The sequence below is a fragment of the Trachurus japonicus genome, chromosome 9 (genome assembly GCF_045865225.1).
Source record: "Trachurus japonicus isolate A0001 chromosome 9, Traja_1.0".
Classification (NCBI taxonomy): domain Eukaryota; kingdom Metazoa; phylum Chordata; class Actinopteri; order Carangiformes; family Carangidae; genus Trachurus; species Trachurus japonicus.
The window spans coordinates 24,982,664-25,008,384 of NC_140915.1; the positions used below are offsets into that span (position 1 = coordinate 24,982,664).

The following is a 25,721-nucleotide window of genomic DNA, read 5'->3' on the forward strand; positions in this document are numbered from 1 at the left end:
ATATATATATATATATGCATATATATTATGAACTCTTAGTATAGAATTTGATTGTTTTACAATACATACGTAGAACTGGCCACAAAGTAAAAATATTAGCTTTACAAACAAAGCAGCATTCGAATGAGGAAATTAATGAATAAATAAATAAATAAATAAATAAATACTTTGGCAAAAAAAAAAATGTTACAATGAATTAAAATGTTTTTTTTTTTTCAGACAGCAGATAGCGTTCTCAAAGAAACAATGTGATTCATGTTGCCACATTCATGAAACAACACTTGAAGAAAAACTGAATGAAGTTTTAGGCAATGAATGACAATGAATGTCGGTAACTTGGACCAAAATTGGTTAGGTTAAAAGCAGACATTTTGTCTAATGCCTTCACCATCCTCAGATCTGCCAAAAAATTAAAAGTTTCCCTTATAACATCAAGTCATTACCAATTCATTTTGAAAATCCATTACACTTTACCTTTAATTCTCATTTCCCTGTTTCAGTCACTCCCACACTAAATAATCTTAATAACATGTAGAACAACGTAACTTTTCACTTCGGTCTCTGTGGCTAAATATTATCACTACCTCCTCTGATCTTTCCTTTTCATAGTTATATAAGCTGAAATTAACATTTGATATAAGAAATGGGTGCGCCAGACAATACAAGACAATAAAAAAATCAAGGATGAGTAAACCACACAATGTACAAAATATACAGTAGTTCACTGGATAAAATAATTTAAGAGGACTGTCAAATCCAGCTTGTTTGTAAATATAAATCTCTGCCCAGACATCCATAGGTCAGTTAAGCTATCAAGTTATGATTCAAGTGTGAACATATAATCGTCGTAGTTTAAGCACAGTTGTCTCTTATAACAGTACATTTCACACATAACAAATAAAGACATACTATTTGGCAGTTCAAGGCAGTTCAAGAACATTGAAAACACTGTTGGATGCTAAATCACTGGCATGGCGCTGACAGCTAAATCATTCTTAACATTGTGTGTTAAACAAAACTTGAGTTCAGGTCATCGGTGAAACTTAATTTGAATTTGGTTGTACTACTTACTTAAAATTAAAAGTCTGCTTACTTTCTGTCTTTCAATGAGAAATAGGCATAGGGGATAACCTGCTGTCATATCTGAAATCTAACCCTGTAGACTTTGGCTATCAAAATAATTAATATAAATTATCACAATGTACCGGTATTTTTCTCATAAATATAGTCTCTGGTTAAATTTAGCTCTGCGTTTTGGTTTTAAATGTACAACTACAATTTCCTTCTTTATCTCAAAATATTAAGTGCACTCAGACTAAGATCAACACTTAAGGGATTTCTGGCAAAAAAAAATATGTAGAAATTAAACAGATTCTCAGTTACGTTTGCTTTCACTTGAACATACTGACAAATATTAAGCGTAATAATCTCATACACCTGTTGACAACACAAATAACATAGTGGATACAGTCAATAAGGCTCATAGCAGCAAACTGTGATTGTAAAGGCTTTGTGTACTGTGAGTGTGTATGTGTGTGTGTGTTGGAGCTTGTGCGCTCATATGTATTTTACTCCTGTGCCGCTACAGCCGTCCACGCTCTATACTAGGAGGGAAAAGAAGACAAACAGCACCATCACTTGTTCTCGATCAGCATCTGCACCTTGCACACCAGATCTCTGGCCTGGGTCAAAATCTGCTTGATGTTGTGATGCTCAGCCATTTCTGAAAGACAAAAGAAAACTGAAGTAACCCAGGTATCTTATAAAAAGATGAATATATTTCCATAAACGTTTAGACTATAGGAATGTTAATGTATAACATTTATGCATGTGGATGTTTGTTTTGTTTAGGAGTTTTTAAAGACGCTTTTAAAAACAAGTCAATTAAATTAGAGAAAATTAGAGTGTGCAAGTGTGTATTCAGGCCACAAATCCTGAATAAGTACAGAATGTTTTTCATGCAAAATAAGGTTTTCAAAGGCTTATATTAGGTTTTTTGGTCATTAAGTTGTAATGTGGCTGCAAATGGCAGACCTTCTCAGTGGTTCAACTTGGTCTGGTGTTGTGTTAACTGACAGGTTGCTTCTCTGATTGGAAAAACAGCTGAGACGATCAGAGCTTTTTCCTTTGTCATTTCATCTTCATTTGCCACAGCAGATTATAATGGAAGTGTGTGTGTTTCTGTGTGCTGATTCACAGCAATAACAACTCTTACATTTACACATTTCTTTGACACACATGAAAATCCTTCACTAACAGCTTCCAGCAGCCGCTATATCATCTTCAATGTCATCTCTGACCCGACACCCCTCCCCAACAGATCTTATTCAGATTTCTGTTCCTGGGCTGATAATTTTGAGGAACCCGCAAGAAAAGAATTGATTGACTCTTACAACGAAAATGTTGGATTCTGCTATTCCCATAAAACAATGTGACAGCGTCTCTTAAGAAAAGGCCCAATCTTTTTTCTGTAAAATGCAATGTTTTACCATTGAAGAATTTAATGATGTCAGTGAAGTCCATGTTGTTCTCCAGGATGATGTCCCTGTAGATCTCCACCAGAGCCAGGGCAATGAAGAGGACAAAGTGACTAGAGGAGACGTATTTGGCCGCCCAGATGGTTTCCCAGACTGCAAACACATCCTCATACACCAGCTCTGGAGGACAAAGCACAACATGAAAGCAAATACATTGAGAAAGGCAGGTGAGGAAGAAAACTTGGGACGGACAGTGCCTTGTTATACCTCAGTATAAAGCAAAGTGACTTATAAAACTAAAAAGTTAAAGTTAAAAGTTATGCAGTTGCACTTCATGCCAATTACTATATCCCTGTACCCTCCTTTTTTCCCCAAAATATGACCGACTTCCAAATCCTTCCCAAATTAAAATAACTGCAGCTGTTGTTAACAAGCTGCCAAACGGTTTGGCATTTGGCACAAACACGACTTAAAGAGGAGCGAATCTCCTCTTCCTCTAATTGGCACAAAGACGTCTGCACTGTGACGCCAATTTACCTCGCTTGAAGTCTAGGAGAAACCAGCGGTAGCAGAAGTAGAAGTGGGTGTAGTCTCCGTTTTGGTGCATTAGCTCAAACAGCTCAGAGTCCAGGATCTATACAGAGAGAGGATCAGAGGAGGCTCAGGATAAATAAATAACAAGGCTGGTTGTGGGAGAAAAGCGTGAAAAAGAAGAAGTGGTTTTTCCAAGTGATGAATGGATTTATTGGTGCCTGGGCGCTCCAGCATATGTTAAGACTTTGCTGTTGCTGTATTACCTGGATTAGAGAGCGCATGTTGGCAAAGTGAGTATCCATAGCTCCTCCATGTGGAAAGTTCTGATTCATTCTCTTCATGAGTTCAGTGAAGCAGCTGAAAGCCATGGCCTCTGCAAGGAGGAAACAGAGACAGGAAACCTGAGAGAGGAAGCCAGTGGGAAAACTCTCCTCTGTTGTTCCATCCATAGCTGTAAAAATACACCACATTTCAGAGAGAAGGGAAAAGAAGAGAATCAGTGTGTTGACTCACCATCGTCCAGAATGACTAAAAGTGGAGCCAGGAGATCGCACATGCCCTGTACGTAACCGATGTCAAGGTGCCTCCAGATATAGCTGCAAATATACAACAAAGGAGAGGTGAACGTTGCTGCGCTCGGCTGCTTTTATCTGCTGAGTCGAGTCATACGCTACCGTCCCAGATGTAGAGGTATTTCCACATTTCTCTTCAATCCTGAAAGATTTTAATAACCTGTCATTGTCTGCGTTTATGATGTGATTACATTTCTCCAGGGTGTAAATATGATACGTAACACCTCTTTATGTAAGCTGGGCCTATTTGAAGGTGCGCTATGAAAATCACATTTGTTTAATGTAATTTGCCTCCCACTGCTATCCAGGAAGAAAAATATTACTATTCAAATATCACTAATTTTTTTTTTCATTTATTTGGACAAATTAAGCAGTGAAAAGTACTGAAGTGGGATATTAAGGAGACATCATCATAATACAGTCATCGACACGTTTCCAAAGAATATGAATTTATGCATTCTCATCTCATCAGTTTCACACATTAACAGAAGGTAAATGAACAATCCACTGTCATTAACAGGATGCGTATGTTTTGCCTTTTTCTGCCCTTTATTACGCCCCTGCTGCTGCCGTCGGTGTTTTACCTGCACATGATGTTGCGTAGTTTCTCAAGGTTGGCTGGAGTGAAGTACCAGTAGTTCCTGTCACAGCGCTGGACGTCCTTTTCAATGCGGTGCAGATTCAATGTATACAAATCCAAAAGTTCTTGCTAAAACAAACAAAAGGATGACAGTGTTAAAACAAGCTCGTATCACAGTCAACTGGCATGAGGATGAAATAAATTTGGACTCCTTAAAAAAATATGAGCTTACAGAGAAGGTACTTCCAGCCGATTCCTGAGAGGTTGCCTCATTCTTGGTGTCTCCAGACCCAGCCAGAGAATCAAAGTGAGGGTACAGGCTCTCCATCTCAGGCTCCTCAGACAGGATGGACTCGGTGCCCTCAGGACTTGGCTTTTCCTGCTCCTCCTCCTGCCTGAACTCCACGTGCGGGGCCGAGTCCTCAGAGGAAGACGAGGGTTCGCAGCATCCCTTCCTGCTCCAAGGCACCATGGAAACTTTGGCTTTGGGGATCTCCTCCATCTCTATGGCCGAGGGAGACTCATCAGATTCAGTCATGACCTGAGGCTCCTCCTTCTGGGAGGTGAAGTAGGCTTCTCTTGCCCTCGACACCCTGGAGTCTGGTGCCGAGAAAAGGAGGCTCTTTTCCACTTCAGGAGCCGTGGGATCTTTGAATATTTTTTCTTTCCCTTCTGTGAAAAAAACCTCCCGTGGGTTACTCATCTTTGATTCATCCGTTCCCTTCATCTTTTCCACATTCCTTTCTTCTAGCTTTGATGTTTCCTCAATTCTCACTTCTGCTTTTTTGAGACTTTGCCCCACGAGTTCTCCTTTGGATTCTGTATCAGGTGCTGATGGCTTCACCACGTCCTCATCGGACACTCCTCCTCCTGTTTCTCCTGATTCTGAGGATTTCATTCCTGTAATATCTGCATCCAGGCCTTTATCTTCAAACTCGGACCCCTCTTTTGCAGTGGCTTCTGACTCCTCAATATTATCCAGTGTATTAGGTTTGAAATGTGCCTCTTCATTGGACATCACCTGCCCCTCTTCCAGTGGTTGAATCATGTTGTCATCTCCCCGCTCAGTCTTAGTACTCTCTGCAGTTTTGGTCACATGAGATGCTTTCTTGTCCTCCTCCTCCTCCTCTTCTTTGTCCTTCACTTTAACTTTCTCTTGGCTGTGCATGTCCTTGGTCAGACAGTCTCCTTCTACACCTGCAGGTTTGACAGAGCTCTGCGATGCCTGAGTGACAGCTGCTGATCTTGGGGTTGTATCGGGCGCGGCGCTGTCCTCTGTGCTGAGCGAGCCGTCTGACAGGCCCGAGGTGACAGAGAAGTTGCGGGAGGAGGGATGTCCAGAATCAGGAGAGCTTGTCCCGTTCTGCAGTGCTCCATTAGGCATCTTTGGCACCTGTTTGTCGGTCTTAGGCTCCGTCTCGATCTGGTCCACCTCCTCTACGGACTCAAACACCTGAAAGAACAAGCCAAAGGGAAGCAGGCTACTCCAGGGGAAGGGATGGGAGGATGTGAAGTACTAGCAGGAGAGAGAGTGCAGGGATGAGGAGGAACACTGATTCAAAATGTCCATTGTGCCGTATAAAGTCAGGATTTCAAAAGTGAGAATGCTTCTTTTGAAACTAAATTTAGTAATTGAATTTTGCATGAATGAAGACAGACTCTTGTAGAGGTGAATTATAATAGGACTTGATACCTGTGTGCTGCTGCTGGAGTCACTTTGCAGGCGAGCCAGACTCTGCCTGTCTGAGCTCTGGGAGGACTGGGACTGGATAATAAAATACATTGAGTCCACTGGTATACAGTCTGGGTGTCTTGTTAACTCATATTGTGTTCACATTAAATGAATGCTATGGTGATACATAACATTTTTTTGTAAATGGAAACTGGCAATATGTATCTATTTCAGTCATTTAACCAGTGCAGGTTTACAGCAGTGTCAAGCTTTGCTGTGGATAAATGTGTTTCCCACTTACTTCATTGCTCACAGTGGAGTCATGGTGGATCATCTTCTGAGTGGAACTGTCCATGCTCGCCCCAGAGGAGCACTTTGCTAAAGCCGCAGCGTGCTGCTCCTTCTCCCGCTGGCGGACGATCTCCTCACAGCCGAGCCACTCCTGCATCGTCTCCTGGTAGCGCACTCTGATCTGCTCGTCCACCTTGGGTGAAGGGAAGGAATCAAGTGGTGCAAGTGGTTCGGGTGCAAAATGATTTAAAAGCAAAAGCCAAAATGGTGGAAATGACAAACCTCCTTCCTTTGGGCTTCCGACATCCCAAACTGGTAATGACCCAACAGGAAAGGCCAAACCTCTTTACGCAGGGAGGGGTCCACACCGCCGAAGTAGACCAGACGAAACAGCTCCTGCTCCTTGTAGGTCTGAGGACACAAGACATCAGTCGCCTCAGCTCCTCCTTTCTGATCCATTTGTGGATTTTGACTTAATTTAAAAAGACAATTATCTTTCTGTGTATTCAGAACTTTCAGAAGTGCTTCAAAGCTTCATCTCCCAACTGTTATGGTGCAGAATATGCTGTATGTGCTTTTATATTGAATTAACTTCACAAGAAGGTAAGTAAAAATGTATCTAAATATATCCCCAAATTCATTTTGATACAGATTTGTATGGGTCACACAAGGAGACTAAATATAACAACTATTACACAAATAATAAATAAACAAGTCTCATTTAATTTATCTTTAATGGTCGGTTACAGCTGCACTATTAATCACAATGGAATCAAATTCACAATGTGGCGAAGTGCTACACCCAAATCAGAGCTAAAATGCATCAAAACACTGTTGTACACTGTTGTTGTGTTGCTACACAGATGGCCTGGCCAACTAAAGAATAAAATATAAATAAAGATCTTATCAAGTGAAAATGAAGCAGAAATTGCCATTTACATGGAAATCACAATAGCAGTATCTGTCCATATAATCACTATAATGTTTTTAGCATATCATGCAGCCCCAAGTCATGTGATGTGCACTGATTTATTTCCATGACAACTAATCACATCCCATCTCTGAGATAGGGTTGAAAGCTCTGGTTAGTGGACCTTTTAAGGCTCCACAGTAATTGTCAAACACTGCTCTCATATTATTTACAGAGAGCAAATCAGTTTTACAAAAAATATTTGTTTATTAAACACTTGTCATTCTCGAGTCAAACTCTTAGTGGCCCCAGGTAATTGTGACTAATGTCCAGATAAACTGCAGATATGGACTGACGGGGACATTAGTTACGCTTCATGCTCACGGTTGTGAGACTAACGGAGTGAGCTGCATAATTAACAGAGGATGAATATGTATGAGACAGAAGACTGACAGAGTGAAAGAGAGATGCTAGGAGTGGACAAGTGTGTTTACGTGGGTGGACAAAAAGCTGCCAGTGGTAAATGTGAGGTTCGTGTTGCAGTGCAGTGACAACAGCGATGCTTACTGTGCAGTCCTGGAGGAACGTCTGCCATACTTCTGCGGTGAGCCCTTTGTAGGCATCGCACGGCGCGTCCGGCGCCACAATGGCGTGATTGACGAGGGCAGAGAGGTGTGTGCGCACAGTTGACAGGTGACGGCAGTATGCCAACCCTAGTTCACAATACAGTTAATCAATTAATGCCTCTGTAGGAGCCGCTGGTAGTTAAATAGGCACAAATATTCAAGGCTTCTCAGTCTGCATAATAAATGATCACATACAGCCATAAAATGCCCGAGAGATGATCTGATACTTCATGTTGTCGCACAGCAGCTTCAGAGGAGTCCTGCAGGTAGATTCAGCACAAGGTTACTACAAGAGAAGTTATTCATACTGTCCATCTAATGTAGAGGTTGTCATGGTGTTGAGGCTAACCTTTTATGGTTTAAATGTTAACCTGATGTGCTGCCATATAGAGCAAATCAGCCCAGCAGCTTGCCTTCTTTAATAGCTTTCAACCTTGCTACAACTGGCCTTGTTGTTGTTTTCTTGTCTACTGCATGTCTGTCTGTCCTGGGTGAGGGATCCCTCCTCTGTTGCCCACCCTGAGCTTTGTCCAATTCCCCTGTTAAGGGTTTTCTTGGGAGTTTTTCCTCAGTCGATGTGAGGGTCTAAGGGCAGAGGATGTTGTTATATGATCCCATGCAAAGCCCTTTGAGACGGACTGTTTCTAATGGGCTATACAAATAAACTTGCCCTGCCTTGCTTATCACCTGATTCTTCCCGACGCGTTCTCGTATCAGTGCTGTAAATGTCACATATCTGTGTTCAGGGTAATTACTATGTCGTTGCATCCTACCTCAGTTTCCTCTGTATTATTGAGGACTTGTTATTGCTGCTCAGGGATATTGAGTGAGTGAGTGTGTGTGTGTGTGCAGCCTTTGGCGGTTTTCCTGTCACAATCACAACACAACCGTCTCGCTTCATCGGTGTGTTCATCTCTTACCTTTCATGGTTGCACCCCTTGGGTGTCGACCCATCCGAGAAGCTCCCCTGTGAACAAGAGGAACACGAGGACTTCCTGAGCGAGGGATGCCACATGGTAGCTCCTTGATCCATCAGGTCTGGAGGAGTCACTGCAACACCCACACACACACACACACACACACACACACACACACACACACCAGCATTGTCACTTATACTGCTCAGGCTTTTAAGAGCAATTACATCTGCAATTAGAGAATTAAAACACAGCTGGAAACACTTTTGCATAAGCAGAATTATGATGATCAATTGTGATCAGCTGAAAGCCCTGCGGAGAACAATATGTTTGTGCATGATTCCTGCTAGAGCAAAAACAAAGCATTCAAACACAAACGTTTAAGCAGACTGGAATCGAAAGCATGAAGACATCATCAGTTATTATTATTATTATTATTATAAAGAGAAAGATCAAGTGAGCAAGAGCCTTGGTTCAGGAGCCGTGTTCGATCAATCAGTTGTCCACCTATTGTCTGTTAAAAGGTTACTCCGTCGTACTGCAGTAAAAAAGGTGTGACACAAGGTGGCGGAGAGTGGGAGGGGCTTTAATAACGGGGCTCATCGATAAACTTTGCTAGAGGCACAGGACAGGCCAGGAAGATATTAGATGCAGGGAATTAAAGCAAGGCAAGCTGACAGATGGACAGACGAGTGGAGGGGCGACAGTGTTACAGATGCTTCCTGTGAGCGAGGGGGATTCTTCAGGACAGCTGCAAGACCTCTTGGGCACTACCAAGGTCCCTATTTTGGAAGTGGTCTGTCCACTCGGTTGAAGGGAGAGGGAAGAAGTCAGACGGGGAGGATGAGTTACAGTCACTGTAACAAATAAATAACATTTCAACATATAACAATCTGGACACTGCTCATGTTCATTTTCTTCCCCCGGAGGGAAACTCACCAAACTCTGACTGGCTGTTTGGGAAGAGGATGCGGAAGACATAGTCTGTGGCCTCGTCCTCCTCCTTATCTGAGACGGTGTCTGAGGATCCAGATCCCTGAGGAACCCTCTTCCGTAGCTTAGGAAACACCTTTCCCTGCGTCGAGAATGAGAAAATAACTGTTATTAAACTAATGCCAACAAGAAAAATTGCTCAGCCATTAGAGCCCAGCTAATCCATCCATGTGAATTAAAGATGATGAGTGTCTGTATGATTAAGCCTATTAATAGTGTCTGAATGTGTGTGGGTGGTTTTTATTATTCAGTTGTGCTGCACATACTCTGCTATTAACAGTCTAACAAAAACACATATTCATTTCAGCAGATGCTTTTTGTGTGGTGGTGCAGGGAGAACATTAAGCCATACATCCATCAGTACCACTCGAACAAATACTGCATCCAAACAGAGCATCATGTCTTTCTTTATTGACTTATTGATTTAATTTAGGCTGATTTAGCATTTTAGTGCTGATATGTGTAATTTGTGCTCTGGATCCGAGGCCAGGGAGTGACCCTGCAGAAAGACATCCTGTTCTGACCTTTCCCCTCTGGGACCAGAGTGGAGGGTCCAGCTGGCCGTGGGGAAGAAGGCCGTTCTCCAGGCAGGAGAGGAACTGGAGCAAATGGCCCCCTCTGGGGAAGCGAAGTGGAGGCCTTTGGATCCCATCTTGACTGACCAGCACCACCGTCCCCCCACTGTCCACTGCAGGAGGTGTATCAGAGAAGATTTCTTTATCAGTAATTTATAATGATGTTTTGCGAAATCATGATTCATGGACAGACATGTTGGTAGATAGTGGATCACAGTGTGTGGTAGTGTTAGGTCTAAGGTTTGGTGTGGACACACCTTGTTGATGACAGTGCAGGTAAACTATCTCCTCCAGAGGGATTGTCATGGCATAGTCCCAGTATACACTGAAAGACATGAAATCAAAAACAAAGTCAGTAAAATAACAACGCAAGACATAGATCGCCAGCTAACAGTGTTAACAGCTAATTCATGAGAGACAAATCCATGGGGGAAGCCTGTGCATTATCTATGTGAATTAACATCATGGAACATTAATTTCACAGGTAATAGAGACAGTAGTCAAGAGACTGTGCACACAGATGAGCAGGTGCACAGTGGCCTAATGCAATAATCAATCTTTTTTAGTAAGAGAAACCATCCACAGGCCCAGGAACATTACACGCTTTGCTAGGTTAAGAGATGTCTGACAGTGTCTCGGTCAATAAACCATCTGCTGGTTGCTGGTGTGCTGAAAATAAGCCTCATCACATCAGCAGCATTTAATCTTCCCACTGAGCCCATGGGCCACAGACAAACACACTGCATTATTCAGTAACACACAGGTGTTACGCAAACAGAAGAGAAAGGAAATAATACAGAGGATAATACAGAGTGTTTCCATGTCTACGCAACATGTTAGATATTCTTGTTATGAGGAGGATTTACTAATATTATCAAACGTGGGCTTTGCAGGCAGACGCAGTCACCGCAATTATAATCCATCTGCAGCTGGATAATTTGGCACCTGCGCTCGTAGTCCAGGTCTCCAACAGAACCGTTCATGAGCTGATTGGGTGTCCACTTCAGTGTCATGATGTCAGCAGTCTGGTGCAGAGAGAGGTAACCTGGGATGGCCTCCATGTCATCCCTCTGAAACAACCAGGATGGATGTTTTTCATTTTGTGCAAGAACAGTATGAGTATGAATACCCTAAATCATAACGTGTAAGCCTGGAGCAAACAGTGGTGATGGTGGAGAAGAAAATAAAAGTGAGACAGTCTTATCCATGTACTTATTTGTACAGACAACACAACACATAGCTTGTTTTTAAATGTATGCATTCACCACGCCTCCTTGTATCACTATTTTAGAGCTTTTTAGATTTAATGTAAGCATTGTACATGCGTATATGTAGCTGAAAGTACTTCTATTCTTACAGGAAATTTAAATATGAAAATCAACTGTTTACAGTATACAGCGCAGCACAGCATTAAAACAGAATAGCAAACAGAAAGTACATACTCTGCTTCAGCATAGTAATGAATCAGAAAATGATACCGATTAACTGTGAGATTAGGCCTACTATAAAATACAAATGTTTTTTTTTTCCCCCAATTAATTTTTATTCACACGTTTGAGAATGTTTACAGCAACAAAAAAAGTTATTCAGGGCATTAAAATACAAATGTTGTCAGTCTGTTAATATAGTCTTTGGATAATGTGTAGCAATATTTTATGTTTTACATTTTAATTGAGGTATCATTTTTATGAGGTGTTCTCTAGATGTATGAGTGATTAAGAGAAACCAGGCACCTACCGGTTGTACAAGCACATTGTTTTTGCCAAACAGCAGCGTTGCCCTGTTGTTCTGATGCAGTGACTCCACATATTCCCGAGCTGATGGCGAGGGGGAGGGGCGCTCATCCATGCTGCTGCTGGAGTGACGCTTCTGGATCTGGCCAGCACAGACACAAAATATATCAAATCAGTCCTAACAGACACTGTAAATCGATGCTAAACTGATGACTATCTTTGAAGAATTAATTGTTGTCACAGTACAGCAATTTTCCATGAATAAAACCTCTTCATCAAATAACTTAAGATAAGATTAATATGACTTCCATTCATGTGCACCAATGCAACCCGGCCTTGTTTTTGACACCAATGTCCGGTCTGCTTCTGTGTGGGACATGCACATATAAACACCCTGCACATCACAACTGTAACTGAGCGCTGTGATGTTGTAAGGCGGACCAAATTGACCTGTTCCACTGACACTTTGAGGACTGAACAAGTGTGCAGGTCTCAGAAACACTCTGTTCCTTCTCCTGGTACACACTGTGCTTCCCTTAATGCAGTAATCTTAGTAGCTTCTCTTTAACCAGACACAACAGTAGGAATATAACTGATAAGATATATAACTGAAACCCTGCCAATATAGCAGATTCAACATGTATTATACACACAACTAAACTAACTCTGCATGGTCAAGTTCTGTATTACTAGACTATTACGTACACACAGTGCAGGCCTCTTGGTGGGAGAATCCTGCCTGCAGTGGCCACCATGGATGCGATGTCTTTGCACCAATTCGTCAGCAGACGGGTCTGTCCAAAAGTGGTCGGCTGTCTTCATCTTGGTGTACTCTAATGCACAAGGTCCCACTGCCAGAATGAAGGAGCACAGTAAGTATTGTATTTCTGTGATTTATGTTTTTTGTCATTGTGCCATGTATTTCCCCCAGCTGCTGCTAATGACATTTTAAATTTTCCCTCAGGGATTAAATAAAGTTATCTCTCTCCCTATCTATCTCTATCTCTCTATCAATCTATCTATGTGTCTATCTATGACACTGAACAGCTGTATTGTTTTGGTAACCAGTGACAGAGCTCTTGATGTCCTTAAACATCACAATCAGAAACAGTTAGAGAAATAGTTCCTTTAGAGGTAATATAGGTGTCAGACGATGTAACTACTGTTGACTGAGGTTAAGCTTATTACTGTAAACACTGCTTTAGAGCACAGAATGATACCATGTCAGTCCAGTTACAAGGTGCCTGCAGAGACCCAGGTTCAGTCCTTAGCAGCAATGCTTCTGGATTGGCTTCACTGGAAACAACTGTCAATACTAAGTAGTGGGAAGCCAGTGAGAGACCATGTATCTGCTGTTACTATACAGACATCCACTAGTTAGTCTGTTAACACCTTTCCCTTCACTCTACGGTATCCACTAGTTAAGAGTTTAGGTTGAGTATATCATTACTTAAAGAATACTTTGGGGGCTCATTGTTTGTATTCTTGACTGGATAACCAGTAGGGATACTAAGACTAAAATGAACGACAGAAGAGGCACAGAGTAACATAATGTAGTACAGGCAACTGATCCAACAAGATATTATACTGAAAAAAGGCAAAATCCGAAAACTCAAACCAGGCTATGGCAAATGATGTTAGATGATAACCTCAAATTACACAACATGCTCACAATGTCACATAATTACCTAACAAAGAGGCAAGGATAGGTCCATCTACAGGGTCCATCAGAACGGCCTCTTTCTCATAGTATTTACTGGAAGACAAATGTGAAAGGGGGATTTTTAGAGGACATGGAGTTCTTGTAACATATAAATGGCTGAACAATGGTTCTCTGGCCGTTGTCAACATACCTGCTGTTCTCCACCAGATAGAGGACAATCTTATCCAGCACCTTTTCAAACAGAGCTGTTCGAATCCACAAGTTCTTGACTCCCTGTGGGGTCAGGCTGGGCAGCCGGGGCATCTTACGGAGGCTGTCCTGACTTTGCAGGCTTTGGCTTCGTCTGGAGAGGGAGAGTCCAGAGTTATAATTTAAAGAAAACAAGAATTACATGTGTTTATAATTCAAGCTAATGGTGACTGTGATTCATGATTCATAAAAGATTATGACATGAATTATTTAGAAGTAGGCCTATTTCATCAAAAAAATAGCCCTTCAAGTAAGCAGGCAGCCGTTTGTTTTCAGTGCTTTGCAATCGCACAGGCTTTGATGAAAGCTTTGAAGTCTGCTGTGATGTGCGTCTCTCACTTTGTCTCGATGATCTGCTCGAGCTCCTGAGCCTTCCTGCACAGCTCCTCGGCTGGGGCAAAGCTTTTCCCCACCTTCATGAAGAGGGCCGCTATCTTGTTGCTACGCAGAAAGCCAGCTGCCCGTCGTTTCAGCCCATGCAGGACGCATGCCTCCACTGCAGCTGTGTGGACACAAGCACATGGTTGAAAACATGGCAAACCTCAGTGCCTTTTGTTGTGAAAAAGAACATAAGCACTACATGTGTTTTGTGTTTTACAGATCTTATTTACACGTCATGTACAATACTCTCTCCTCTGCGTGCTCTGTTTTGGTCTCCACCAACTCAATCACTAGTAACTCTACAAATTCTGTGGAGCTGCGGCACCAAAACCAAAGCGCTCCTTAGTAATTTCACAGTACACACTAATGCAATTATATTACCCACTGTTAAAACAAAAATATAAATTGCAGTAAGTAGGCTACAGCTTTAATAAATAAGACTAAGACATACAATAAGACATACAAACAACATTGACAACATATTTGTAGACAACACACGTCAAAAGCATCCCATTACCATCCCAAACGTAGCTATGTGCATATGCTCCCCGTACATTTCTAACCATGCAAGACTGGGCCCATCATTAGAGTGCACATTTCCTAAATGGTTTTTCAATTCACATAATCGTCTATGCGTAACATAAGTTTATCCAATAGGGTGTAGTGTAGTGGACACACAAGTTGATGATGACATGATGACACACTTGCACAGTCACTCAACAGTGCAGAAAAACAGACACGCTCGTTCTCTCTCAGGCCTACGTGGCAGTGCCTGGAGCTGTGTTGACATTTGAGTTCCCTTTCAGGACTAATCCTGTGGCTCTGCTCACATGGGGTCAGGGGGAAGGCTGGGGTTGCCATGGTAACCCCTGTTGATGGAGCAATCGAGCTCTGGGAGAGATGAGCAGAGGGAGGGGCGGCGGCGGCAGCGGCTCATCAGCATCCTGATCTCTCTCTTTCCATCGCTCTCACACGTTCAAACACAGGTTCTCTCCTGTAAACCTGTCACCGCTGTTTCTACCATCACTGTTAGCAGGCTTTTACTTCAACCTAGCCAATAAAAGTATCATCAGAGCCACCAATGTTCAGGTATTGTTTTTTTTTATTTTTTATTAAATGATGTCCTCATCATCTTTTCTCTCACCTTATTGTATCTCGCCTCCTTCCCTTCCTCCTGCAGGTTTTGCTCCTTCTCTCTCCGAGCCATTTTCCCCCACATCATTATGAGAACAAGCAGTTAAATGTCACTACAAAGTGTAACATTAAAAGCTCTCCAGACGTAGTTCATCTTTCTAATTCTCTCATCATTTCCACTAACTAGTCTCAGATGACCAGAAAAGATTCATAGGGAGCAACTCCCAAACCTTTGCACTTTTTAAGAGCTGTTCTCTTCCAGTCAGTGTACCACAGTCTCTGCTGTAACAGCCGTCATATGAAATGAACAACAGCATCAGTAGAAATCTACTTACAATACTTCGCTAATTGTACACTTGGGAAATTTGTTTATCGCCGTAGAGATTGTAGAAATGACAGTATGAGAAACAAGGTGGGGGCACACACATATGAGACCATGATCGTATTAAAAAGATGAAATGTTTAAACTATCAGAAGCAGCAGTCGAATGTGCTTAGAAGCAAATGCTCATCGAGTCAGTAGGATCAGTCATGTGTGTCCCCTCCCCTGTTAAAAACATTGCCACTAATCATCCTGTATCTGTGGCAACTGAGTGCATTAAGAGACTCTTGGACAGTCACACAAAGCTGACCAAATATTCACTCAAAGCAGCAAAAGGCAACAACTCAACCTCTTAACATGGACAGCTCTGAAATGACTGGTCAGTAAGTTGACAGGCTTCTGATCAGTTTCTCATTTGTGTCACTCATGAGATACGATAAAAAACATGTATTTGACAGCTTCTGATCTGTGAACATTTTCTTTTGTTTCATATGTTTACATAGCAGCCATTTTAGTGTTTAGTAGCATTTGAAATAGTGGGGGAAATAGTTTTGAGTCTTTCTGCTGTGACAGATTAAGATGGGAGCGGTACTTTCCTGGCTAAAAGTTATCAGTGCAACTATAGGTAAATTTAATCAATTCCTCTCGCGGCACCATCAGGCAAAAGTGGAGGTGACATTTTGATAAGGTCATAGTGGTTTTCTAAAGGCAAACATCAAATGAAGTGATTTTAATCTGGTCACTGCTGTCAAATTATCCAGGGAGGTTAAGCCAACTGTTTGGGCTGATACACTGTAGGAAGCGAGGAAAGGCTAAGGACTAAAAATTCAACGAAGAAAATGAACAGTTTCCAATATATCAATTAAACTCAACAACATTCAACAGTAGCAATTTAACACACATTCCCTCCACAGCGCCTACTCTTTAGGCTCTCCCTGCTCCTGCTGCCTGGGCAGCTTATCAAAGTAGCCATGATGGTGGAGGCTAATTGCTCCCTGGTGAGCTGATCGACCTCCTCTCCCATCCTCCACTCACTCTCAACTCTAAACAGACCACAGCTGAAAGAGGACATGTAGTTACAAGAGCGACTGTAGGGATCATAGGAGGAGTGAGGTGGAGGAGGAAACTGGCTGACAACAAAACAAAGAGATCAGAGGGTCATCCTTAGCTGCTGTGTCCACTGGGACATGTGATAGTAGCAGAGGGAAGAAGCCCAGACTGAGCAGCAGCAGCTATTAAAAAAAGAGGCCTTTATACATGATCAAACTGCAGTCCAAGAAATCTGATGAGACAGGGATATGTAATGTAAACAATGCTGTAAAGAAACACTTTCAATCACTGCAGTAAAAACTGTGCTCAGTGACAAATTATTTTCATAATCCTTTGAGAGAGGAAAGAAACTCCAAAAAGATAATTCCAGAAATCTGAGAATTTGGTGGAGTAAACACTCAAAATCACTGTTGGTTTAATAGGTTTTCAACCTGTGCTACAGATTCTTCTCACACTAGGAGAACCAAATTAGCTAATGATGTGAAATGATGTTACGTTATGGGTCAATGTAACTGTTGGGTCCTGTTTGTGCGTGACCATCGCAACTGTTCATCCTCACAAAAGCTGGTGAAACTGTGGCTCATACAAACAGAGTCCCAGTCAGTGCAATGTAAGTGTGGATTTCCTCAACACGACAGAGCAGACAGGCTCACAGAGACCTAACAATTTCTTCATATTGAAAATTACCAGGTGGTGGTGGTTTTACACAGCTTCTGTTGCAGTGCACTGGTTGTTTATAGTTTATTAGATTTTTTCCCTTTTGAGTTCCCTACCGCCATGGTAAGCCCCACCCCTGGTTGTTCCTTTTTTTGTTTTTCCCGCCAGTGTGGTGGCTCAATCTGGGCACATCCTCCCCATTGGTCAGTCAACTCATCAACCCCCATTCATTTTTAAAAGATTATTTTAAGAAATTTGTTAATAAAATTATATATTTCTTTGAAACACGTCCTCTGGCCCTCTTGTGATTTCGAACCTGTGTTGGCCTTGTACAGCTGGTTCCTGGGTTAAAATCCCAGGTGGCGTTGTTGACCACACACACTACACATTCACACACACATACGAACGAACACACATTCACATCCGCTCCTACCACATTATATTCTTCTTTTATTCAAACAAATCAATTCACCTGATGGTATCATGAAGACAACTCATTTATTAAAACTGTTTTTTCTACACTGTAATTTGTCGCCACGGCTCCCTTGTTTTCATACATTTGAATGTCTCATCATATGAGTTAAGAACTGAGTCATTTTATTAACGCGCTGAAATACCCCAAATATATCCTGTTACTGATTACAGCTCCGGACTGAGCCAGACATCTGAGGAGTGTGAGCACCTGCATGTGGGCAGTGTGTTTCTCACAGCAATCGCGCTGCACTGTATTGCTGCCAATTGTAGCCAAGAACAATAACATTTGGTGAAATATTGAACTTTAAAAGTCCTTTTTTTCGCTTTCACACTAATTATACACTTGTAAAAAGTAATTTGACAATGGATGATCTTCACATCACTGTAGAGAACTGCTTGTTTTAAATCTTAATCCTATTGAGGAGGTTTTATCCAGCCAATGCTGTCATGCTATATGTGAATACTTATCCATGTACCTATACGTATACCTATACATTTACTTTAATGTCTGTTGGTTTTACTGTACTGTAAAATCAACGACATCAACAAAAAAGCTTTTTTGTCTCTAGTGAATGAAGGAACCATAGTTCTGCCCATAGTTTTGCTCATTTTCATCATTTCATAGATTTTATTACTTCTGTTACAGTGCAATTTTGCTTTACCATGTGGAACAACAAAGTATTATGGCCCTCTAGTCGTGGAACTGGAACATAAAGCAAAATCTCAAACTTTTCATTTGTCTCTTTAGAGTGTTTGTGACCAACCTCCTCTTCTTGGGATGGATACATAGAAGAAGTGTGGGAAGAAGCAATGTCTCTAAACTAAAGATTGAAGTGGTAATGGTGTGGCTTCATCAGAAATTAAAAATGACCACTGTAGTAGTACCATAATTAGGGTTTTTCTCCTGCTAGATAGAAATAATTTGTGATATGTCACCATATATCCTAACTACTAACAGTAGTATAGCATAATAGGTTCCTATAATGCAAACTTTGATTAAATATATGAGACAACATCAGTGTAAAAAAAAAATACACACACAGTCAGAGTCTTTTCAGTGTCGCACAGCTGTTCAACTTGAAAAGGTTAAATAAGTGAGCAAAAGATGTGCGATTCATTGTTGTGTGTTTGGTTACTTACCACAAAAGGACACTATATGGCTGCTGTCCTCGTGAACAAATTTCCTGGTGACGGCTTCCTCCATTATCTGCTTCACCTGTCAATGACATGGCAGATGCTGGATGACTCACTCATTAATATGCCACAACTAGCACGCATACACACACGCACACACACAGTGTGTTCACAGTGATGAATATATTTCAGAGGCTCCTTATAATACAAATGCATGTGTATATGAAGAGGTTGAAATAATGTGGGGACCGAGCGGGGCTCAGAGGTGGAGTGGAGCTGAAAAGTTAAGAGGCAGAGAAACATGGTGTGGGGAGAGTGCATGTTAAGTTGGTGGATGAGTCACCAGCTCTTGTCACGCCGATGTGCCCTTCTCTCCGCACAGACCTGACAGCAGCTATAGACCAATAGTTAAGATGACTGATAAATCAATCCCTCCAGTGGCTATGGAGACATCCCCCTGTGTGGGCACTATCTCCAATTTACATGGGGAATATCAACCTCCGGACACAGACGACTGTAATTTCCTGTTGAAATGAGTCTGTGCACAGCGACCATACCGCACTACCCGGTTCATCCGCTGCACAAACACAGACACAACACCGCCTGACATTCACACACACTTGCACACAAGTATTTGCTCCAGTGGTTTATGTTCCCTCTGCTTGGTTTTATAAACTTTTTTTTTTCTAGACATTGATTAAATCATTTGGTGGTGTGAGATCCTTTTCCTGTGAGGCACTTCATTGTCATGAAGCAGACAGATGTCAAACAATATTAGTTTTCATGGTGGGAAATTTACAGCTTCATCATAAAATTTTCTGGAAGATAAAGTTCGGTCTTCATGTTAGATTTTCCACTGCGGCTCAGTTTTATGGACCAGTAATCTTTATACCGTTTTTACTTGCTGTTCACAGATGGATTATAATACCTGTAATGCTTAGTTGTGAAAGATGTATTTTGACCTTTAAAATCAGTATAAGTAAATCTAATACAGGTCAAAACATTAATATCAGAAATATTGCCATTTAAATACCAATGTGAACATGTTATTATTAGGTTGTTGTTACTAATGCATTGCTTGCTGTAGGAAAGTATAAACTAGCAAAAACAAGTACAAGTACCGCAGAAAAAGTACTTTCTGCCCCTGGAAACTTTATAATGTTATTATTGTTATGTTATCAACATATCATGATGTCATATGATTTATGAAAATTGAACTGAAATTATATCGCCCACTCCTACTTGTAACCATAAGAATTAGAGACCAAACACACATTATGTAAATGAATTCACACCCATCAGTCCATATGGAGTTCTTTTTCCTGGACAACAAAAACAGATTTAACTGGAGACACAAAACAACTTGTTTTTCTGTGATTTGCCCACTGAGCACTGATTGCACTGTCACTGGCAATTCAAGATGTGGATCTAGAAATGACTCATGAAAAAACTAAAAACAGATGTGCCACCCCACCCAACCCCCTTCCAAACCCCACCACCACCACCACCGCTCATTCATTCAACATTCAAATAAAAAAAACAAAAACAACAACACTAATTAGGCAGCAGTCATTATGCAAATGTTGCCTGTTCGCATCAGCAGCATTGTTATCCTCAGCATCAACAGAAATGATTCACGCTGCCAACACAACAGAGACAGTGGCACTCTGATGTGATTCACACTCGCTCTGCTCATGATCAGACCTATATAAAAAGCCTGCGTGCTCGCACAGGCACACGCACGGATAAAAACGCAGGGGACTTGTGTGCACCAGTTTTCTCTCTGAGAGCACCTGACATACGGGAAGCTGATTGATTTGCCAACTTGAGGACGCAGACTCCTCCTTGTGTTTTCGCATCTCTCTCATCTGGGCTATGGATCAGGCCTCAGAGGAATTTATATGGTGAAGTGTCTAAGCATAGACAACCTGCAGGTTTCTATGGAGACGGCACGTGTCGCACAGTGGATCACTTCCGCCCAAGAAGATGCGTCAAGAACAGTAATTCATCTCTGAAATAAACAAAAAAGACTGCAGCTCTCCACCCACAGTCACTAATAATATCTCCTTATACTGTGGGTTCGTCATTTCACATTTATGCACAAAGCTACCAAAAAAATCTGCCAACCAAGATGCCACCACAAAACACGTTTTCACTGAATTTCACAGATAAAACTGTGTGAGCGTGATATGACAACGGCCATTTAACATCTGTGTTGCAGCAGAGCCTGATGAATCTGTAGCTCTAACTCATCACAGTCGCTCTAAGGCATCGGCCTGAGTGATAAAGGATCTTCAGAGTATTCCAATTAACTCCCGCAACAGCAGAGCCAAGAAATAAGAGCCAGAGAGAAAGCCCCATCCATTAACATCCACCCTTCATTATTCATCATCTTTGTGGCCACTGATGAATGAAGGGAGCACGCAGTGAGAGAGAAAAAAAACCACAAAAAAATCCCTCACTGTTATTCATTATAATCTGTGTGCACACACAGCTAGAGTTTTGATGTAAGGCTGTCTATTTGAATGATGACTCCATTATTTGAATTATATTTTATTAATGAATAACCAGACTGAGCAGCTATTAAAAGGCAAGGAATCCGATTCCACTGTGAAAATCAATGCAACCAATACACAACCTGTAACTGCTTACAGTCTCAGCACACAGTCCATTTATTAACTGTTTTTGGTGCTTTTGAACATATTACATGATCTTCATGGATACATTTTAACTTACCCTTGTGGTTAGACTGTTCAACAGTCACCAAAGAATTTTTAGTCTTCGCCTTAAATAATTTTACATGACGCACATACTGGAGGCCTCGGTGGACTGTAAAGCTACTGCACTGTTTCTGATATAAACAGAGAGAAGTGGCTCCGCACTTCACTCAAACAAGGTTGTCCAGTATATTAAATATTACCTAAGCTGTCACACAGCGCTGTCATTCAAGTGGTTTCTAAAGTAGCATGAAGCGCCCATACCAAAACCTTATTACGACTACATTCATCCTGATGGTCAGAGGGTGAGTATAGTCATTGTATCTATGGCAACAATAATTGGTAGTTTCCCTGCTGCATTTATGTGGAGCATGAACTCTGTGTTATTGTTTTTGTCAACATATTGCTACAGATAGGTACAAAACACCGAACAAGACTGGTGGATTATCTCACGCTCTTCACACTGAAACCTTATCCCAAGTAAGCGCTCAGCTTTAAAGAAAAAAAAAGTGAGAAAGGAAAGTAAATGGTGCAAATCCCTGTGGCCTGTGTGTTTTCCAACAGTCCACCCCCCATTCGCTCTATCCTTCAGCAAACACAGATGTGTATTTGTGTTTGTGTGCGTGGTGATACACAAAAAGACAGAGGGAGAAGCACGGTCAGAATCAGATAAAGCAACACGGACGGAGGCAGACAGACGGGTTCTGTATCAAAGCTAAGGCAAATAAGAGATCTCATTTAAACTAATTTTGAACCAGAAGGTAATTCTGCTGCTACAGACGTCCTGCGCTCGCTGGATAATGGCCCGCATCCAGGTATATTTGAGCAGACTGGTGGCACATAACCAGCTGGAAGAGAAGCGCGTGAGAACACACAGCATAGAAACACCATATGGTATAACCCACACACAGTAATAATAATTATAAACTAATCGGAAAACAGCACAAACAACGACAACAACATTTAGGCCTAGGCTATATTTCCTTTCAGGGAAATAGATGTATCTGAAAAACATCCTCTAAACAAACGAAAACATCCCTAGATTAATGGTAATTTTCATGAAGCTCTATCAGTAAATAAAGTGAATGTCATTTTAACAAACTGCTGGTCGATCTACGGAGTTCATTGGGCTGAACCTGTGGTAAACAGTGACTGAGGCACGGTGAATGAATCTCGGTGAAGCTGTATCAGCCCACAGGAAGCAGGTTTAATCATGGAAAGCGTCTGGTCTTGGCTGATAACATTGCAAACAAGACTGGACTCAGAGAAAAGCCAGTAAGACCAAAGTCTCTACATTCCTCCTTTCACAAGATCAGGGACGTGATTTTTATCTTGGCTTGGCAGAAATAAAGTCTTGTAATTTATGAGGCAATCGGGGATGAAACTAATGAAAAAAATAAAAATAAAAATCAAGATACACCGGTTACCAGAAGAGGGTTAGAAAAGTGGTTTGTACTGAGAGGAATCTGGCCAGCAAATGAATACCACTCTCTGCTGTGTTAAAACTTTCTCTGTTTAAGTTGAGCTTAAGGTGACTGAGACCAACGGCAGTTAGAAGAGTTAGGTTCAGGTTGTACTGGAAAGCTACAAGAGCTCAGGGTGTTTAAATGTAAAGTGAAGTACTGGTGATATTGAGAAAACCTTCCCTGAACAAACAGAGGGAAACAAAAACCTCAACAGTAGTGACCACAAAGTATACACCACTGTAGGACAATGGAGACACAGTGGATAAACACACACACACACATGCACACACACAGTGCCACACCGCTGTTTGCTGATTGGCTTTCATTAAACAATTAACTATAATCTATCTTCAATACAGCGACTGTCTTAGAGACAGCTTGTTTAAAGCTGAATTGGTTCAGCTTTGAATATTTAATATTAACCACCATGAATGTTTGAATGTTTTGTAAGCTCAGCCTTTTGGCATAAATGAATTTATGCTTTTGGATTTATGGATTTATGGATCACATAATGAAATGGGTTTCACCAAACAAACTGGTTCCTACATAGAAATGATTAGCCTATTTACATGCAGTAACAGCCAGGAAGGCCTACTGTTTATGTTGAGACAGGTGGGGTCAATGTATCTCACCCATTTTTAGCTTGTGTAAAAGCTGTTAAATAATTATGTTTATGACAGCATATTTATCAAAAATGACACAACATAATTCAAATCACAAAACATACAGGCAACATTTAGATAACGTTGACGGGGTTAGCTTATTCAGATATTTGCAGTCTATACTATTCAACACTTGTGGATTTCCATTTGCACCTTTAAAGCTAAACAGGTTCTTCTACATACAGAGGACCGTCTGGTAAGTTTAGTCATGGCTCTGCCTAGAATCTTTTTTTTTTGCATATAGGTTATCTTTCAGTGGTGCCTAATGGATGCTTTTTTTTCTCAGACCTCAACTCTGAATGTTTTCCCGTTCTTCCCACTTGGCTGACAGTGTGTGAATGCAACATGAGGCTAAATAATGTGTCACTTCTAACACATTTTTACAAGATGATTAGTTTAGATAAACTGCCTACATATTTGCACCAGTTTATTACCCAATCAAACCAGATACAAACAGTGTAGCTCTTGCAAAATTAGCTGAATCAATGGGCTTTCTGTTGGATCTCATCTTCTTTTTCTTAGTCTAACAGATTGGTGTTTTTCTGTTGTTGTTTTTTTTTTTACAAGGAATAACCAATATCTCAAATTTAGGTGGAGACTAATGTGTGTGTTTGTAATCAGGGTTGAAATGATTGCAGCATACCCTAATAGTATTTCTTAATTACATTAATTTTTGACAGCACAATCTAATTCAGTGTAAAAACTGCTAGTTGTGAGAACTGTTGGAGGGTATTTTACCAACAAGCTGATATCGAAGTTTTAATCATATGCTGATGAACACTGTCGGGCAGCCTTAACAGAATAAGACATAAGTGCAGCCGGCCCTAAAAATGTTAATTTAAAAATGTTAAAGCTTTAGTTGTCAAGACTCTGTTGTGAAGGCTCTGAATTTTAAGTAGCCTAGTTTCCTTCAAAAACATAACTAAAGGGTTTCATCGTTCTTTCTTCACATGGATGCTCGTGCTACATTGTGTTTTGCATCTCATTTCAACAGCAGCACAATTTTCCTTGATGATGACAGACTTTATGTGCTATTTCCACAGAGTCAGTAACACTGCAGATCATCCGCAGGGTATGAAGAGCTCGGTCTAAACGTCAGACTAAGTGGAAGTGGCATTTCATTTGATCTTCAGTTGAACTCTGGTCATCTGTGTTTTCTGCAGGAACCTCAAATGATGACGTGAAGAGAGATGAACTGCCGAACAAACCACCAGAGCTGCCTCCACATTTGCTACCACTCAACACACCATATAACTCATTACACACACACACACACACACACACACACACACACACACTTTGTATCCAACTGAAACCACCAAATGGCTTGGCAGAAGGCTGATGGTTTGCTCTGCCATAAACACCACAAACACTGAGTCCAGACAATCTGTTTCCTTCATGATGCTTCTTCTCCACCCGAATAACCACTGAGCTGCAGCACGAGCACTCACAAAGGCAATAAATATATAATGTATACATTTTATGAAGGAAAAAACAGTTACTTAAGCCTAAAGTATTATTAGTGGTATTTTTATACTGAATATTTCTATTCTTAAAGAGATTGTTGTCCAGATGTGCATTCACATCTGCATTCATATCTGCATTAGGGATGAGCTGAGAGTCTCCTCCCGGAGTACAGGTTGTATTACAGAGGTTCAGCGTGTTTTGTTTTTCCAACTCAATAACTCGATAACACCCACCTCCTTCTTGACGGTGCGCAGCAGCCTCTGACGGGTCTCTGCCTCTGAAACACAGCACAAACAGTCCAACACAAGACATTCTTCAAATTATTTGTCTCAACTTTACTTAATTTGGATTTTAAAAAGACCAAAAAGAGGATTTGGAAATATTTCTTTTCCTATTCTTTTTTGCTCCCACCTGCCATGATTGTTGCCATAGATCCAGTCTCCTGTCTGCGCGCAGCACCCCTCCC

At 41.2% G+C, this 25,721-nt stretch overlaps 1 protein-coding gene across 4 annotated transcripts; it reads right to left on the reverse strand.

Moving 5' to 3' along the window:
- Positions 1 to 23: 23 nt before the first annotated feature.
- sgsm1a (small G protein signaling modulator 1a) lies at positions 24 to 25,721 on the reverse strand. 4 transcript variants are annotated; one of them, XM_085786854.1, is made up of 26 exons: positions 25,667 to 25,721; positions 25,489 to 25,532; positions 18,950 to 19,025; positions 14,132 to 14,294; positions 13,734 to 13,886; positions 13,569 to 13,636; positions 12,586 to 12,731; positions 11,885 to 12,022; positions 11,093 to 11,217; positions 10,405 to 10,472; positions 10,097 to 10,260; positions 9,519 to 9,654; positions 9,293 to 9,436; positions 8,583 to 8,712; positions 7,858 to 7,922; positions 7,604 to 7,749; positions 6,409 to 6,537; positions 6,137 to 6,319; positions 5,857 to 5,928; positions 4,396 to 5,616; positions 4,168 to 4,292; positions 3,525 to 3,607; positions 3,275 to 3,384; positions 3,015 to 3,111; positions 2,490 to 2,657; positions 24 to 1,723 (listed from the first exon to the last, which is right to left on the reverse strand). In XM_085786854.1, exons 1-26 carry the CDS (start codon positions 25,683 to 25,685, stop codon positions 1,635 to 1,637), a joined length of 4,062 nt encoding a protein of 1,353 aa, XP_085642980.1. In that variant the 5' UTR covers positions 25,686 to 25,721; the 3' UTR covers positions 24 to 1,634. The 4 variants fall into 4 exon arrangements, with proteins under 4 accessions (XP_085642980.1, XP_085642979.1, XP_085642982.1 ...); XM_085786853.1 differs by having other exon boundaries at positions 4,396 to 5,679; XM_085786856.1 differs by lacking the exon at positions 9,293 to 9,436.

What these genes read in the sequence shown, in the direction of transcription:
- sgsm1a (XM_085786853.1), bottom strand. An exon ending in ACTCCAGCAGCAGCACACAG is followed by an intron (nt 5,680 to 5,856) that starts GTATCAAGTCCT and finishes CTCTCCTGCTAG; the next exon opens with TACTTCACATCCTCCCATCC. An exon ending in CATCATTAAATTCTTCAATG is followed by an intron (nt 1,724 to 2,489) that starts GTAAAACATTGC and finishes TTTGTCTTTCAG; the next exon opens with AAATGGCTGAGCATCACAAC.